We start from the raw sequence: 17,486 nt of genomic DNA on the forward strand, positions 1-17,486 counted from the left end.
AAGCTGGCTTGCTTGGCCAGGTTTCTGTCTGGTGTAGTTCAAGCCAGGAAGAAGGCAAGTCGTCGAGGGTGTGGCCATTCCGAGATTCGGAAATTTCCGCAGTAGCGGCTGAAGCCTAACAAGTTGCGATGATAGTGCAAGTCAGGCTTGAACCAAGTGCTTCTTCCAGTCACGGGAAGATGTTCCCGCGTTTGATGAAGGGTCCAGATGGCCACAGACCACAGGCGTTGGCGTCAGCACGCTTGCACCCGACTAGGGCTGGTTCAGCTCCCTCCGGATCGTTGATCTGCAACCCGTCCGCGGGCAACGAGATTGCTCGATACCCATTCCCGGGTCGTCTTCCGCGTCGGAAAATAATCCAACGGGGCGGGGCGTTAGGATGCTGCCGGCCTCAACCTTGTCTTTCAGGACGAGAAGCTGTTGTTGTATGGCTTGAACAGAACCTAACCAATTCCGGTAATGCGTGGAATGTCCCGGACGCAGCTAGTGAGAGAGTCGAGGCCAGCAGCCGTTGGTTTGAACCTACATCAGGCGATTCCACGTCCACCCCAATCCAGACCCCAGGCCACCCTTCAGAAGGGCGGGCTGCCAACTTGTCAACGGGGTGAAGCGAGTGCGAGTGAATCAGGGGGGTTGCGAGTCCCGAGCCGGAACCCGCCAGTCTGGCTCCCCAGCCGCTATCACGAGCGTCATGACAGTCAGCCTGCCTCTCGTGCCGAGGAACCATCCGGTCAAGAGTCTGGCATCTGGCAGCTTTTGGCGTTTTTTTCTTTCATTTACGACATGGCTCTCTTGGCAATACCAGCGAATCAGTTGCGCTTTGGGTCTTGCGATTGGCCCATCATCAACATCAGCGCAACTCTGTACAAGAGTCAGAGGTTTCAACTGAATGGCGGACGGTCCGCGCAACAAAGCGTTTCAGCTCTGATACCAGAAACCATAATCATCCTAACAGCTGCTTCTATGGGGCTGATCAACAACAGCCTTTGCTACTCGTGCCCCTTGCAGATCACTCAAGGGGGCGGGGGGGGGGGGGCGAGTGACTTTAACTTCTGAGCAGCTCAAAACTGATTGGCCTCCCCCACAGTCCAACAAGCACCCCGTTCGTGAGCTTATCCCGAGGCTCTTGTTTAAGATTGCTACAGGGCCAAAACGGCGTTGCAGGCAAGAGTTTACTCGTCCCTCAGTCGCTATATCAGCCGGGTTGACCCTTCGGGCTGGACATGTCATCCCACGCCATCACACCCTCGTTCATAGCTCGGATGAGGTGTCCTTCCTTGCCTCGACCGACGACGAGTGACGGCTGGCATCCGGTGCCGTCTCTTGCGGGCCAGCCTGGGCAAGGAAGACAAGCGTATCATGCCGTCCCAAAGATGCCCCGTTTAAGGGCCCTCATGCGGTCAGGGTCGACACCAAGAGTCTTTCTCTGCGTCTCAGCACCCAAATAGGAAATCCCAAGGAGAAAAGAAGCTATAGACCATACACACATAGAATCCACACACCCTAATACAGAAGCTTTGCTGCCCTCCCACCCCAGAGTTGCGTCCGGAAGTGGCAAGTCAGGGGAGAAAACAGACGCCTGAATAGCCGTGACCAGTTGGACTATAGATGTTGATAAAAATCGAGCAGAAGCGCCACACCACATCCCGTTCTGGCTTTCTTTAGTTGTCGGTCCTCTCCACTATTATCCAAGCTTATCTCACTTTCCTCGCCGCCCTTACGGATACTCGGCCCATCGCCTAGTCCTTTTTAATAGTATCTTAATCACCTCCAGCAGGGAGAGAAACAGAGAAGAATAAAAAACAAGAAACAAAATGCTCGGGTCTCAGGTTCTTATCGTCGCCCTCCAGGCGTGGGCGGTCACCGCCGGCCCGGTCATCGTACCTCGCCAGAAGGACGTCATCACCGGCGCTCTCGGCATGGTCCAGTCCTCACTCACGAAGCTCGACACGGCCGTCAACGCCCTCACCGCGACGGATGCCAACTCGGCCGTCGGCGTCCTCAACGCCGCTCAGAGCGCGCAGTCCTCCATCGAGAAGGCGACGAGCAAGATCGAGGCCGCCGACAACCTGGGCCTCTTCGGCGCCCTCGGCCTCCAGCAGACGGCCACCGACCTTGTCGGCCAGGTCCAGACCACCCTCGGCGACCTTGAGAAGAAGAAGCCCGTCTTCGACCAGCTCGGCGTCACCTCGGTCGTGTCGGACGCCCTGCAGCAGCAGAAGGCCGGCAGCGGCCAGCTCGGCGAGATGCTCCTCAGCAAGGTCCCGGCCATCGCGCGCCCCATTGCCAAGAAGAGTACTGGCCAGCTCACTGAGGCCATCGACAAAGCCATTGCGACGTTCAAGAAGCCTGCCGCTGCCAAGCCTCCCGCGGCTCCTGCGGCTCCTGCGGCTCCTGCTGCTCCTGCTGCTCCTGCTGCTGCTGCCGCCGCCGCCGCCGCCGCCGCTGCGGTATAGTTGGTTTCGAAACTTTACGACAGCCGTGCTGGGTCTCGCGCCAGAACTGCAATCGAGTGAGACGGGAACGAGGATGGGGATCGATCGGGACGGGAGACAGTCTCGTTCACAGGGCGAAAGGAGCGAGATTAGCTCTGTTTGAGCTAAGAAGCGGATGCTCAAGACTGCGGCTGGGAGAACGAGGTCGTGTAATCGGATCAAGGCAATTTCGACATCGCCCGCGACTGTCTCATGAGGGAATGGGTAGCCTTCTCTCGTGGGTATCCTGTAACTTTTACGAACTTTCCTAGTCTACGCCAACTATTTTTTTCTTTCTATTAATTCAACCCATTCTACCAAACCATGAGGCTGACGAGACCCAAAGGCGATGGGCAAAGTGGTTTTTCTTACAGATTTAACGATGACTACCGTGATGCTAACATTTCTTATCGCGAGGCACTCACAAGGCGAGTAGTAGGCTCAGTGATGAGTGTCGTCAAGACCCAATCCTTTGAACAGCTCTAGATGTGGAGTCCAAATACTGAGGTAGATTTTACTTTCTACCCCTGTGTCTGTCCCTGAGCACATTCGCTTCATAAATCTTACCGTTGTCTTAAGGGAGGGTCATCAACCTCGACTGAACCCTATAGCGCCTCTCATGGTCACACTTATCGTTCGCAACTGGGGGTCGGCACTTCTCAACTCTCCAGAGGCCCAAGATGCCAGCATATCTTGTTTCTTTTGCAGGCCTCCCTGCCCCAGCCGCCAGCGGCAAACATAATCGACGAACCTAGTGCAGAGTTTCTGCGGCGAAGCTGCCACTCTAGCACTAGCTCCAGGGGCGGCTGGATTAGAATGAAAGTGTAAGTCATGTGCAATGCAGGCTGAGACTAGAACCAAGGGAAAGCAAAAGGAAAAGCTCGAGCGCGGGCCGTTACATAACGGCAGGGTCATTCCCTCGAACCCCCCCTCAACATCAGCCCTGCCTTCGATCCGGCGGGGATTTAAGACGTCTCCCATCTCTACGATCGACAGGGCGCGCCAGCCGGTACCTGCGTGATCGGAGCCATTCTCCCCCTCTCTCCCACCTTTCAACCCAGCGTCGCATGCTCATGCTTCACAGGCTATCTGCAACCGTTTCTGTCAGGGTATTCTTGCCCTTGAGGACGTCTTGGCGTCACACCAGCTGACAGCGGCGGTGGTCTTTTTCGCCCGTGTCTCCTCAACGCATGAATAGCTTCGTGAATGACACCTGACTGGCAGCTTGGCTTGCCAGAGGTGACGGAGTCTGCCGGTCACTTGTCAGCATTGGCTCTGTCATGCTGATTTCTAGCAGGCAAAGTGACGACGCCTTCACAGGCACAGCCCCTGGCATTGACCCCGCTCAGACTTTCCCTACGACAAACATTACGCTTGTTTTTGTCTGCGAAACTTTGTGTGGGAAATGCTTGAATCATGCAAGTCGTGTTAGTCGCCAGTTTGGCGGGGTTGCATTACTGGGGTGAATTGCACAGACCAGCAAGCCCCTCGAGTAGTAGAACGTTGTCAAAGAGCTGCAGATGTCTTGTCGCGTCATCATTGACGAGGGGGGGAGGGATGTATATAACCTGACTTCCGTCTTGACAGATTGTGGCAGATATTGAGAGCTTGGAAGTCTTTCGAGTCTAACCAAGGCTGCCATAGCATAACCTAAGGTGGTACAGAGGTGGGATTATATTTGCCTTCAATTGTGGTCAACCAGGAATAACAACAGCTGCCCAATGAGTCTTGTAACGTCAAACATTGCCAACCTGTCTTGGAGCATCATCAGGTCCAAGTCTGCCATGTCTCCGTAGTCGGCCGTTTGATTCTCAGTTGAATGCCAGCTAACTTGCTGGATGATTGTCGTCGCCGCCAAGTCTGCTATTTCCCACGTCGCAGATGGAAAGTTATAACTGAATTTGTCCTTGAGCATATATCCGACTCCCTCCCACCTCGCACCTTTTTCCAACTCTTCCCCCCCTTTTCTGTTCGTGCTTGCAACTTCATCTACTCTGTACTCCATTTTCACTTCCGCCCCATCTCCGCTTCCGCTCCCGCTCCATTTCCGCCAAAGTGACACTTTGGCGGAAACACGGACGTGTTTCGAGACGCAGATGGTTAGAGTCCGCATGATCGTTCGAATTGTCAAGAGACAGAGTCTCCGTGATACCCTTTTGATATACGACTCATTTCTTCCAGTTTCACAATCTGGTCGTGTCGATATCGAGAACAGACATTAAAAATAAAATAAAAACCAAGCGCCGGCTTGAGTGTTTGGCCTGTCAGGTTACATGCGCTTCGCTTGCTGGAACCGCCAGAGTCTTTAGGATACAACCCAGATGGGTAGTCAGACAGAGATTTCCCGGCAGGCAAAAGTTCAGGAGCAAGACAGGGATGGCATAGACAAACACGGGGTAATGTTCCTGCGCTCTACTGTTGGGGGAATAGGCCTGTTACATTTACTACCGCGCGCAAATGACTGTTAGTCGCGCTCGAGTCATTCAGCACCGAGATCTATACATGGATACGAAGATCACGATCAGTAGCTGAGCTGCGAGTCGCACGCTACAACAGGCTCATAATTATCAACATGGAACGTGCAAGGGCTAGGGCATGCTATACGCTGGTGCTGTGGGCAACAAAAGACGGCAAGTCATCTACTCAAAGCTGTATCTACATTGTGTCCCCTAGTCCGTAGTGTAGTACTACTTCGACGAGTACCGACGTCGTTAAGAGAGGTGCCTGACAAATACGTGCCACAAATCTCCATCGTGTCCATGGGATGATTTATCCGGAGCCTTGGTGATGTGTCGGGGTTTCATGCCGCAACACACACAATGGATGAACAGACAATGACTCGTCAACAAACCCGCACACACACCAAGGAATCGCTCTATGAACACCTTGTTCCGCTTATGTCTCCTCATGACTGCAATTCTAGCGTTACGTTGAGGTAGTTGGGTTTAAGCCACACGGCTTACACAGAATACTCAGTATTAGAAGTGAAGCCGGCTCTCATTCCTTCAAGCCATGTATCCCTCCCGGAGCATGTTTTGCCCGGGGTGGTTTGTTACTCTTGTCCCATGCCGCCATGATCGAAACGGTTTTGATTTGCCCGCGTAGAACCGAATGCGGGCAGCCCGGAACCAAACTTCATCCGCCCGTGGGTGCTGGATGATTCATGCCTGCCTGCCATGACCCCAGCCGCATCAACACACCCCTCCGGGATGCCACTCGCGCAATTCCTCTGTCGGTTCCACTTTGGCGGACTTCGCCGGTAGGATATGCGGGCTTTGCAGCCGGATTGGATCACAGATCCAGATGAACATGGCTCTTGATTCGGCCGTCAATAGAGATTCACCATTGTCCCTCATCCATGCCATGCTTGCACATCCAGGGGGGGGGCAGGCATGGCAGCTAAAGCAGGTACTGGAATCTAGAACATGGATGGAAGCTTATGAGATGACATCTTGGACGATTTGGGAGGAGAACAATGGCCTAGGGTCCAGGAAGCCTTTTACTGGAAGCCGCCATTTGGACTCCAGATGGCGAAAGCAAGGATTGACTTGCCTCGTACGGCTGCCTGTACTGGCGGTCCAGCCATTCTTGCTCATTGGTCTGGCCCTGTGATATATATGGAACGAGCTCACCGATCAGGAGATACGGCCATGGATCATCTCCTCCGCGAGAGAAACCACCCGCTGCTGTCGTCATCAAGCGCGCGGTAAACCCGACCTCACGATGATCGTTCTTTGATAGGTGTGCAGGGTTTGCCGTGTCGTTGGCTGGGAGGATGGTTGCAATGATGGCTTTAAGGGGGTTAGTCTTGAGCTGCTCACCGGTCAGGGGAGAGACGTAGAAGAAGGATTAAAAAGGTGTTGAAATAGCAGTCCGTTGTCGTTCGTCTCGTCCAACTCATCAGTGGCCTCGTTACACTTTTCTGATTTCCATCACCCAGAGTCTTTCATTATGGTTCGCTCATTGTTTGCATTCGCCCTGCTTGGTGCCCAGGCCTTGGTCAACGCCGCGGCCGAGGTTGAAACCCGCACCATCGACGAGATCTACCAAGCCGCTCTCGCCGAGGGCGGTATCGTCACCCTGTGGCACGGCGGCGACGAGGCCACCCAGCAGAACTCGCTCAAGGCCAACTTCGAGAAGAAGTTCCCTGGCATCACCCTTAACGTCACCGTCGACCTCTCCAAGTACCACGACGGCCGCCTCGACCAACAGATCGCCGAGGACAACGTCTACGTCGACAGCATCATCCTCCAGACCCTCCACGACTTCCCCCGCTGGGCTTCCGAGGGTGCCCTCCTGGACTACGCGCCTCTAGGCCATGACCAGATCCTCCCCGAGTTCAAGAGCAATGAGACAGCCGCTTACTATGGCCTCTTCATCATCGCCTGGGTCAACCAATGGCACTCGGGCAAGCTTCCCAACGTCGCCCCTGTCGAGTGGGAGGACTGGGTCAAGCCCGAGTTCAAGGACAAGCTCGTCCTGACCTACCCCAACGACGACGATGCGGTCCTCTTCGCCTTTGACCTCATGTAAGTTCTCAGTCCTCTGTTGCAACCCTTTCCCGATACAGACACGAAGACAATGGTTAACACGCGTGAAAAATAGCATCAAGCAGTACGGCACTGCCTGGCTCGACAAGCTTCTCGCCCTGAACCCCCGCTGGGTCCGCGGTACGCAGACGCCTCGCACCATCTACGCCAAGAACGACACCCAGTGGGCCGCTACCTTCACCTCCTCCGGCAGCGTGAACCCGGTCTCCCCAACCAAGATCGCCCTCCCCGTCGAGGGCAAGTTCGTCTCGTGGCCCCAGACGGGCGGCATCCTCAAGAACGCTCCCCACCCGGAGGGCGCCAAGCTCCTGCACGCCTACATCCTCAGCACGGAGTTCCAGCAGCTTCGCGGCGGCTGGAGCGTCCGCGGCGACGTCGCTCCCCCGGCAAACTTCCCTGCCATCCTCGACGTGCCCGGCACAGATCCCACGGCGTTCGGCAAGTGGATGTCGGACCGCGCGGCTGTCGAGAGGTTCCGCTTCTGGCTGGAGGACCGCCTTGGCACTGCTCAAGGTCTCAGCCCAATCATCGATGATCTTTGAGGGCGTCAAGCTGCAAAATTGGCCATGAATCGCTGTGTACATATTTTTTGCTTCTGTCTCGGTCCAGGAAATGTCTGCCGACCCTTCTAGTAAAATGACATACCCTTGCCATCTAATTCAAGGCCGAGCCACTTCTGTGACACCAGCGACTCGCACGCAGCCTGACGACTCGAGCAAAAATCACACCGTGAGAATGCATGACTATGTTGAGAGCGAATTGTAGATGAACACATCGTCGAGTGTATTTCGGACTCCACGTGCGCCACAAAACTCTTCAAGCAATGCGCCAGCGCAATTCCGTCTGCAGGGATCTTTTGTTGGTCAAATGTAGTACTCGGATATTCCAAACCGGATCAGGAGAGGTCTTCAGGAGAACTGGAGCTGGCGGTGCCGTAAGCCGGTTCCCCTGAGGCACGCAATTTACGACCCATGTCCGGTCTGACGTGCGATTAAGGTGCGATGACACACGCATGGGTCCAGCGTTTGTTCCGTTTAAAGTGTGAGCAGCGCCAAAGTGTAAGTTATTGACTCTATGGGCCCCCCAGAACCTCATTTCTTCTAGCCGCCAAGGATCACCAGATCCTCCGCGACCTCTGCACACCTGCTTCGCTTTTCGTCCACGGTCAAACGGCAGCAGGCCAGGGGGTCCAGAAGCAAACTCCGTCAAGAAACGGCGTGCCTCGGGTTGAAGGCTGCAGGCGGACATGGGTCTACACGACTCATGAGCCGGATGGTTGATGGCAAGATCCCAGACGGAGGAGCAGCGCTACCTCGCTGGTTCAAGCCTCCGCCCGCGTGACGCGGGACGAAGCCAGCCCCGAAAAGACTGAATTTTGTATTCTCCGCCGCGGCCTCTATGTAGATGTGAGCGAACGGAGCATCGTCGGACATGTCGCTGATGCAAAGGAGCGATTACAAGGTTGGCATGACCCGATCGTTTCACCATTGCACAAAGCCGGAGACCATGGATTTACTCAGAGTGCTTTAGGATGTCGGAAATGAAGCCTGTGATCCACTAGTAGGAAACGAGTCATGTATGTAGTTCCAGAAGTTTCTCTCTCTCGCTATTCGCAACACCAGAAACCTCTCGGGCCTATCTTCCACCTGAGTTCAATCGCTAGGTAACATAGGGCGAGTGAGCGTCGTCGACAATCAGCCCTGTTATGGCCAACAACCCCTTGGTTAATAAGCTGCTCTATCTTTGAGTAAGACAGTGATCTCAACCTGATCGTCTCAAAGCTTCCGGTCTTCGAAGGGAGCGAAACAAACAAGGGCAAAAGCGATGTTTTCATCATCCTATTTTTTCTGAAGATCCGGCAGCCCATTAACACGGCCTGGGGGGGAGGCTTAGAGGGCTGACCCGTACCTGGCCGGTGTGACGATGGAAGAACTCATCGCAAGCATGCAAGACCCGGGACTTGCTTGATTGCACTACATCGGCAACAAACAGGAAACGCAACGGAGCAACACGATATCCAGCGAAGGAGCCCGCGTCAAAGCCGTCTCCTCCATCATTGACGGCATGGCGACCCAAGAGCCCTTTCTACCTCTGGTCCTTCGCAAAGGTCGTTAGGCCCGGTGCGACGTTCATTTTGTGCTCGTATAAACTCGACCGCCTGCGAGTGCGATCACATCCTTCGAAACCTCCTTCCGGGGCTATGTCGTCTCGGGCTGATTCCCCGGCCACTCGAGAGCCGAGTCCATCAATGGCGACTCAAAGCCCGAGATGACTGACGTCGTCATGGGGAGCCTCTAGTTTCTAGGGCGATAACGTCCTCGACGCCATGTTTTCGGCTCCGTCTCGCAGTCGAGAGTCAACGACATGATGCGCAGAGTCCTCATCCCCCACTACCTCCGCGACCACGACTCAGAAGACTGTCCTACCTGGGACCCCGTGATCCGATGGTTCACCATCTTCCAACACGTCGGCCTCAGCCAGGCGAAGACAGGTGGTTATATTCCTGACAGCTTCGTTCTCGAGGCCACGTTCATCCTCTGCCGTGGCCGAACGCAAACTACACTTTCTCAATGGGGCGCACAGCCGCACAGAGACCCAAACAATGGCGGATTGCGGACGCAAATAAATGCAGCAGTGCGGTATTGACGACAAACAATGGAAGCAGGTCCACGACAAGAGATTGCGACAAAGTCCAGCATGGTACCCCCTAGATACTGCGGATGATCAATCCCCTGGCCTTCGGGCTTCCGCACTCGAGTTCCAAAAGTCGTAGCCATAAATGCTCCAGCGTTCCTCGACCGAGATACGTTTCTCGCTTCAACAACTTCCACATCCCCCACAGAAATCACAAATTGAGACCGGGTGACTTACACCGGGAACGCATAGTAAATTGTCAAGGTACCTCAACAGTGATTCGAGTTAGTCAACGAGGCTGTCCAAGACGACGACGACCTAGGGCCGGTTGAGAGAGTGCCGGAAACATGACACGGGTGAGACTTGTCGACTACTCCGAAAGCGACGGTGAAAGTGCCTGCGAAGACGACCCTGGGGATGCGGATGCACCAGTCGCTCTACGCCCACACCCTCCCGAGCCCCAGAGCGAAAACGAACTCGCCCAGATCGTTATCGAGCTGCAGCACCAGTACACGGAGGAGGTCGAAGAAGTCCAAAGACGACAGCAAGACTCCGAACGGCAGTTGAGAGTGTGGAAGACGCAGGTCGAAGATCGGCTGCAGATGCAGGTCAACGTCATGGCCGCGATCATCAAAGTGAGTGAGTCGGAGACCGATCAAAGTAATGCTTCCCGTGTGCGGTGCCACTCACGAGCAGCCTATTCTGACTCGCAGTAAGAAAGTGTTTGGCGTCGATGCTGCTGACCCGGCAATACGGGAGTATACGCAGCGAGGGCATGGCGGTGCGAAACCACAGGTGCCGCCAACATCATCGCCGACCGTGTCTGCGAATGCTGAGCCACACATTCACTTCCCAGAACGCAGGGATGCTTGCAGATAGCTTTCGCCGGTTCACGCCATAGGGGCTCCGCCGAAACGCTCATCTCGGGATGAGGATGGAGGACATCAACTGAAGACCGCTTGGCCCATCCCGCCATCGGCGAGGCGCAGTACTGGCAAAAGGGTGCCCCGGCAACTTCGTGGACCCCACGATCGTGCGAGGAACCCCAGAAAGAGTACCGGCAGAGCTAATCACGAAGAAGAAATCGGAGCCGAGCAAGTAATAGCCGTGGAGGTCACCGAAGAGCCGTGCGAGGTGGACGAGGATCCCACTTCCGCTGCCAGGAAGAACGGCGGTCTGCAACAGCCACTTCACACCCAAGCTGTGCCTGCCAATCCCTATGACGATCCCAAATATTTCAGTACACTAGCCGTCCTCAGCAACGACGGAACTGAACAGCCCGTATTCAGGTTCCACAAGCATCCTGAGACGGTGGAAGAACAGTGGGCCGAGTTCAGATACGGCCTTCACGGTCAGCCGCCCGTCGAACGTCTGGAGGAGCTGTACAGGGCCAAGTGGCGAAACAGCACCTATGGCCGATCTTGGTTCACTCGCCGGAAAGCATTCTGGGACAAGGTGAAGGACATGATGACCGAGGGGCGGACGGAGCATGAGGCATTGGGCGTGATGAGTCGGCTGGCGGAGGGGGGAGGCATCCCGAGTCTGATAGCGCAACTTTGTAGGGAGCGAGGGCACGGGTCACGTCCGGACAGGCGAATCGGCCGGTCTCGACTTCCGAGCAAAAGGAGACGGAGAGGTGATAGCTGCGACGAAGAGGGGGCCATCAACAGCGGGTCGGGGAGCGATATTGAAGCAGTCCCTGGTCGGTCGAGTCCCCCGAGGCTGCGGAAGAGAGCGAGAGCTTTGGTTGACGAATCTTTGGAAGGGGATGAAGGAGACTAACGGAGACGCCCCGGCATAGCGGTCTATGAGAGACTTTTATTTTTAGTCCTGCTACAAAACTGCCCATGTCCTTATTTCTGCCAGATCCAAGCTCGCCATCGTACATTCTTGCTTGTTGGCTGACAAGAACAGATTTTGGCACGCAACTGGTTCTTCCTGGACAGATTTCTCAGCGACAACGTGAACCAGAGGCTCGACGAGTACTGTGGCAGTCTCGAGTACCGAAGTCGCTTCGTGCTCGAGGTCGTCGGCTATCAACGCATTGGAGTCGGTCTGAGCCCCTTTTCAAAGTCAGTACAGCCGTCGCCATGAACGGCTCGGCAGAACGAACTGACATCAATCCCCAACTTCCACGACATATATTGTTCCCAGCCTCTAGAGTAGGTTCTGTACCTCAGCCGAGAGCTTGCCCGCCGAGGTGTGGCTTACATCTCTGTTGGCGAGGCCCGCGTGTCACGAAATCTTGGCGTCGAGGAGAATCTAGCTCGCATCGCCTCAAAAGGAACCGTACCCGAAGACACCTCGCTTCATCATTTCCGGCGTCTCCTGGCAGATGTCAAGCCAACCAATCCAGACCACACATCAACTGTGCTTGTCGGAAACGGTGGGCTACACCGCAGCCAGCGGCGTCCTGACCGACGAGGATGAACTCGCTGACGCCATTTCGTACGGGCGACGATCCATACCCAATCAACCCTGATCTTGTCCTACAGATCCGCCCGAACCAGCCCCTGTCTCCCTATGACCGTGATACGTTCGTTCTACACTCATGGGGCGCGGGGATATGCCATGTGTCCCGCGTCCGAAGCCATCCAGGACAAGGAAGTCGCGCATGATGGTGCGGGCGTCGAAATGCAGACCTACGGCGATGCACATGCTAGTAAAGGTGACCTTCATCGCGTTTAAACGTCACAACCCTTTGAAACGGATCAAGCTCCGACTCTGAAGAGCGTTGCCGTGACCAGGGCGGATGTGTCGGGTATGTTAATCGCGTCGGCGTTCCAGCGACTGGGCGGGTTGTCGGTGCGAGTCTTTGAGCGAAAAAAGGTTCCTGGCGGGATTTGGGTTCAGGATCACTCATCAACTTCCATTCCGACTTTTCCTGCACTGTCGTCGCTAACATGGGTACTCAATTTAATCATCTTTTTTACAGTATGCAACTATTGTCGAAGATGTTGCCACTCTCATCGAAGAAGTAAACGCCGTCAGGCTGACCCTGCGTCGTGAGGGGCCAGATGCAACCGTTACATGGTTTTCGGAAACCTTTGATCACCTCGTCGTCGCCACGGGTCACAACATTGTTCCCTGAGTCCCTGATGTGCCGGGGCTGGGCGACTGGAAGGGTAACTTGAGGCAGGCAACACATTGGCGATCGGGCGAGGATTTGAAAGACCAGAATGTCCTCGTCGTTAACAACAGCGAAAGCGCCATTGACATTGTACTGCAGTCTCTTTCACACGTCAAAGGCGACGTGTACGTGTCACGAAAGTCGCAGCATCCGCGTTATTCAACCATATTCGACAAGCTCCACATCAACGTTTGTGGCAACGATTGTCCGTTTCGAGGCTAACACAATCCATTTGACGGACGGCACGGTAATTGTGGGAGTCGACACGGTTATCTTCGTCACGGGATTCTTTTACACGTACCCGATCCTCTCGCACGTGCGGCCACAGCCAAACGGCCCAGAAGGTCATCGGGTGCCAGGCTTGTACCAGCACATCTTTGACCTGCTCAACCTCAACACAATTGCATCCGTGGGTGTCCCCAACGTGTCACTGACCTGGATGGCGTGGGAGAAGGCGGCGTTCTTGATAGCCTTTCACTGATCGGGGCGGCTAATGTTCCCGAGCCCGAGCAGGGAGGCAATGCTGGCGTTGGAGAAACGACGTCTCGCGGAGAAGGTTGTAAGGTTGTTCCATGTTTTAGAGCTGCCATACAAGCGCGGGCGGTACTTTGACGATCTCAACGAGCTGGCTACCGAGTACGTTTTGGACGCGGCAGCCGACGACACGCTTCTACAGGCCTTCCCGTTCGAATGGGTTATGAAACTCGTCGCTACCCGACGGTGGAAGCTGGAGAAGTACGGTAGGACGGAAGCTGTCTGGTGAGGACAGTATCTATGACGTAGGCCACAAGCAAGCGGGAGACCATGGCTTAGTCAAGTTGACCAAATGTAAAGATGGGATTTTACATTTTCGATAGCTTCATCGTGGCGTATGTTGAGGAAGTAGTTGGCATCAGTTTCAAAGCGGCCCATAGGCAGCAGCGCATGAACTCGAGACAAGCTTCGAATCTAGTTGGCAGGTCGGCTGACGCTTCCCGGCGGGAGAATCACGACGCGTCGTTAGGGCGGAAATGAGGGACGTGTGTCACGGGTGGTGTTGTGCAGTGAAGCGGGATCCAGAACGGCGGAGTAACGAGCAACGGGGTCGCCCCCGAACAAGGGTTTGAGTGTCGGCGAGGTTTTATACATGGAGTCCCTGTCGACAAGAATCCGAAAGAGCCTGCGAAAGTGGTGTGATCTCTCGGGTCGGGGGGATCAGGGTGTCAAGGGCCGTCGTCTTTCCTGTTGATTGGTTGGAGTGTGTGTCAGACGAATACAGAACGTCGTTTTGGGCGCAGCGGTCTTCGGTCAAGATCGAGTGTCATGGTCGAGGCATGAGAGAAGAGGGTCCAGGGAAGCTGTTCTAATCAAAAGTCAGTCAGGCAAGCAAACAAAAACGACAAGGCATTATCGGTGTCGCATTGAAGTTGAGAGAAGGAGGGTTGAGGAGGATAAACTCGAGTGACGAAAAGGGAGGGAGGAAACATGCATAACCCAGGCAGATTGCAAACAAACACGCCGATCTGGATCTGCCATAGCGTGATAAATTGGATCATTTCCAGTAATCAGATCACCCATGCTGCCGAAAGTTTTTTTCTTTTTGCGTGACCGTCTCGATTTACCGTAGTAGTGTGGCAAGCTGTCCCTGTCGACTTTCCACGATGGAGTTTGGACCGGCCGGTGATGGTTGTCTGTACTTTGATCTCTGTTCATTTGGGAGGTACCTACCAAGATGCCAAGGTACTCCAGTACCTATCTACTTATCTACCTACCTACCTACCTACCTACCTAGGTAGGTAAGTTACGGGCTTTAGGTACTGTACAGGTCTGTGTCAAATGTGCAAACTGGCGGGCATCGCAGAAGGGAAAGAACGAACGTGAAGCTTTTGGCCAGAGTCACGAATAAGGAAGGAGATGGCGGCGAAGTGCCTTCTCGACTCTGGGGTCTCCGAGTCTAACCAATAGTGGCCGGCAGCCCGCCCTGCGAAAGTGGGACCTTAGCAGCCGGGATCCACATGCGTTCCACTCCCTGTTCCATCTTCTTGGGACTTTGGGTGAGGTGAGTCTCTGGTCCTCATCCTCGTCCATCTTCATCCTCGTAGTAGCCACAACCAAATCGCAAATCCCATCCCGCGACTGCATCTCGGACTCATCCGTTCATCTCTATCCATCCCAACATGCTGCACCGCGCTGTTTCTCGTTCCCCCCACCTCCTCGACAGTCGACAGTCCTCTTCGTCCACAAGTACCAGGTCAGTTCGCTTGTTCCCGTCGAATTAGACCCCTCGATCGGCTCGTTCAACGACGCGGGCTTGGCAATGCGTTGCGACCCAAGCCTGAGGGCGCGAAGCCCGCAAGAGTCGATGCCAAGACACATGATGGCTTGTCAACTTGTGGCAGCCGAGGGGCTGCTGTAGCCTTGACAACTTCATTCTTCCTTCTTGCTGTTAACCAACAAGTGTTTACACTTCAGCCAACACATGCATCGCTGTGCGTCCTCCCGCTGGGAGCATGTCTCTCTTATTAGCAACGGACACGGACGTGAAAGGCGCAGACAAGCCCACCCCTGGCCCGCATGGCAGTTCATCAAGCCATCATTGACCAAGGCGCCTCAGCTCGTAGGTACGAAGGAATCGCACCCGCGCTCATACATAACGACCAAACCCTATCCGCATTCGCATCCGCATCCATCAACCGCAGAACCACAAACCCCCTTATCTGCATTCGGATCGCCCCAAAAAGGCCAAAAAGGGGGGCCGTTCGTTGTCGGACACTCCTGAAGCGTGGGAGTCCCTGAGACTGCGGTAGACTCGTGGTGGAGTGTGCATCGGAGCAAAAACAAGAGAGGAGAAAAAAGAAAGGAAAACCTGGGGGAATCTTGCTACGCCGCGGCGGGCCCGTCCCATCCAAATTCCTCTCCTTACTGGGCTCCTTTCTCACTTTCCCCTCTCCCTCGTCTAACCCTGCAACTCTTCCCCGTCCGGCCTTGCTGACTTGTGTTGCCGTGTCGGTGTAGCCCTGCCAAGTTCTCTGACTGCTTTTACATAAGGTCGCCATCTCGCATCGCGCCCTCGCTCGGCCTCCCCCCCGCGAGCTGCTCGCTGGGTAAGACAGGCCTGGGCATACGTATTTTCTTTCGTTCTCGTTCAACCCTCTCGCGACTCGCCAGCGTTGGACTCAAAGCTCAAACGCTGTCTCACTTCGCGTACATCCCCCCTCCTAATCAATATCTAATATCTCACCCTCGCGCCTCTCCCTCTCCTTTTCACTTCCACAACGCTCTTAATCTCTCCAACGCCGCTTTTTGCCCGCCCACTATGGTTTCAACGTCATTGCTGCTATCCCTCCCCGACGAGGTTCTCCTCCAGATCGTGGGCCATCTGACGCCGCCGCTCGATGGCCTCGATATCCCGTTCCAGGCCTACACCGACCCTGATGGCGTCGTCGTCACGAACCGCGTCGCCCTTTACCGCCTCGCCTTTGTATCTCGTCGCTTGTCCGATCTGGCCATCCCCCATCTATACCAGACCGTCTATCTCTGGGGCCAGACCCGGCTTCAGTCACTGCTCCAGACTCTGCTCGAGCGTCCTGAGTTGGGCGAGAACATGCGCATCCTTTCCTACGTCTCTTGTCTGGGCACAGATCACTATCCCACCGACGTTCTCTGCCCCTATAAGCGCACCCAATGGCGCCGCCTGGTAGATGCCTCGCCGCGCTTCCCAGATCGCATCAAGACCGCAGTGCGTGACGCCAAGACGGAGCTCGAATTCGCCCAGATCGTCTTCGCTCTCGTTCTCTACTCGTCACCGAACCTGCGCACCCTGCACATGCGCATGCCCTTCGCCGCTGGGGAGTACCAGAAGCTCAAGGCCATCCTCACGCCAGACATTGAACCCGCCGAAGGCTCCCCCCGCGTCTTGGGTTCCCTCACTCGCGTCATGCTCGAGCCCATGCCCGACTTCCCAGGAGCGAGCTTCTGGCCCCGTCGTGAACTGCCGTGCCTCCTGCGGCTGCCCAGTTTGCGCTCCGTCGAACTCGGCTCCGCTGTTTTCCGGCCCGCCGTCCTCGAGCCTGGCGACGGCTGGGGCGACGATGGCAGTTGGAAGAACGTCGAGGAGATTCGGCTTGTGCGCAGTAGCATGTGGGGCCAAGGTTGGCATGCCATTTGCGCCCTCTGTCCCAACTTGAAGCGTCTCGAAATGGGCCCCTCTGGTGTTGCCGAGCAGGCCGCCGACGGTGTACACAACCTCAACACGGCGCTGTCTCTTGTTTCCGAAACTCTTGAAACCTTCTCGTTCGAGGGCATTCTGGCTGGCAATTTTTCTCAGCATATTGGCGGAGACGGCACCCTCACCTGCCTGCCCAAGATGACGGCCCTGCGCAATGTCAAGATTGATATTGGCATTCTGTACGGCAAACCCCAGAGCGTGGAAACCATCGACATCCGTCACCGTCTTCCGCCGTCGTTGGAGATCCTCGATCTGGCCGAACTCTGGCATGACGTGGAGGTTGACCAGCTTTCGCGCAAGGAGCGCTCCAAGTACGAAAGGGGCCTGCAAGATACTCTGCACAAGCTCGTCTTCGAGACTAAAGACGTGCTGCCCAATCTGAAAGAGATTACCTTCCGGCCAAACCCTTTTTACGACCCATTTCCGATTCCAGAGGCTCTTACGTCCTGCGCTTCTGACATCAGTTTCAAGCTCGTCTACTAGGTAATCTC

The 17,486-nt window shown here is 55.3% G+C and overlaps 6 protein-coding genes across 6 annotated transcripts; all 6 read left to right on the top strand.

Annotated features, from left to right (window-relative positions):
- Window positions 1-1,663: 1,663 nt before the first annotated feature.
- On the top strand, window positions 1,664-2,456 carry CDEST_11456 (Putative Cell wall mannoprotein; the record flags this gene model as incomplete). The annotated part of the gene is made up of 1 exon (XM_062927612.1): window positions 1,664-2,456. The coding sequence occupies exon 1, from the start codon at window positions 1,815-1,817 to the stop codon at window positions 2,454-2,456; it is 642 nt and encodes a 213-aa protein (XP_062783663.1). The 5' UTR covers window positions 1,664-1,814.
- A 3,929-nt stretch (window positions 2,457-6,385) lies between these two features.
- CDEST_11457 (uncharacterized protein) lies at window positions 6,386-7,566 on the top strand (the record flags this gene model as incomplete). Its single annotated transcript, XM_062927613.1, has 2 exons — window positions 6,386-7,003; window positions 7,080-7,566. The coding sequence occupies exons 1-2, from the start codon at window positions 6,426-6,428 to the stop codon at window positions 7,564-7,566; spliced, it is 1,065 nt and encodes a 354-aa protein (XP_062783664.1). The 5' UTR covers window positions 6,386-6,425.
- A 2,439-nt stretch (window positions 7,567-10,005) lies between these two features.
- CDEST_11458 (Putative NADH:flavin oxidoreductase/NADH oxidase, aldolase-type TIM barrel) lies at window positions 10,006-11,752 on the top strand (the record flags this gene model as incomplete). The annotated part of the gene is made up of 4 exons (XM_062927614.1): window positions 10,006-10,297; window positions 10,380-10,479; window positions 10,648-11,404; window positions 11,573-11,752. 4 exons carry the CDS (start codon window positions 10,006-10,008, stop codon window positions 11,750-11,752), a joined length of 1,329 nt encoding a protein of 442 aa, XP_062783665.1.
- A 1,085-nt stretch (window positions 11,753-12,837) lies between these two features.
- CDEST_11459 (Putative FAD/NAD(P)-binding domain superfamily) lies at window positions 12,838-13,269 on the top strand (the record flags this gene model as incomplete). The annotated part of the gene is made up of 1 exon (XM_062927615.1): window positions 12,838-13,269. One exon carries the CDS (start codon window positions 12,838-12,840, stop codon window positions 13,267-13,269), a length of 432 nt encoding a protein of 143 aa, XP_062783666.1.
- A 12-nt stretch (window positions 13,270-13,281) lies between these two features.
- On the top strand, window positions 13,282-13,551 carry CDEST_11460 (uncharacterized protein; the record flags this gene model as incomplete). Its single annotated transcript, XM_062927616.1, has 1 exon — window positions 13,282-13,551. The coding sequence occupies one exon, from the start codon at window positions 13,282-13,284 to the stop codon at window positions 13,549-13,551; it is 270 nt and encodes an 89-aa protein (XP_062783667.1).
- A 1,317-nt stretch (window positions 13,552-14,868) lies between these two features.
- CDEST_11461 (Putative F-box domain-containing protein) lies at window positions 14,869-17,485 on the top strand. Its single transcript, XM_062927617.1, has one exon. It carries the CDS (start codon window positions 16,084-16,086, stop codon window positions 17,476-17,478), a length of 1,395 nt encoding a protein of 464 aa, XP_062783668.1. The 5' UTR covers window positions 14,869-16,083; the 3' UTR covers window positions 17,479-17,485.
- Window position 17,486: the final 1 nt, after the last annotated feature.

Source organism: Colletotrichum destructivum, chromosome 7 (genome assembly GCF_034447905.1).
Source record: "Colletotrichum destructivum chromosome 7, complete sequence".
Taxonomy (NCBI): Eukaryota; Fungi; Ascomycota; class Sordariomycetes; order Glomerellales; family Glomerellaceae; genus Colletotrichum; species Colletotrichum destructivum.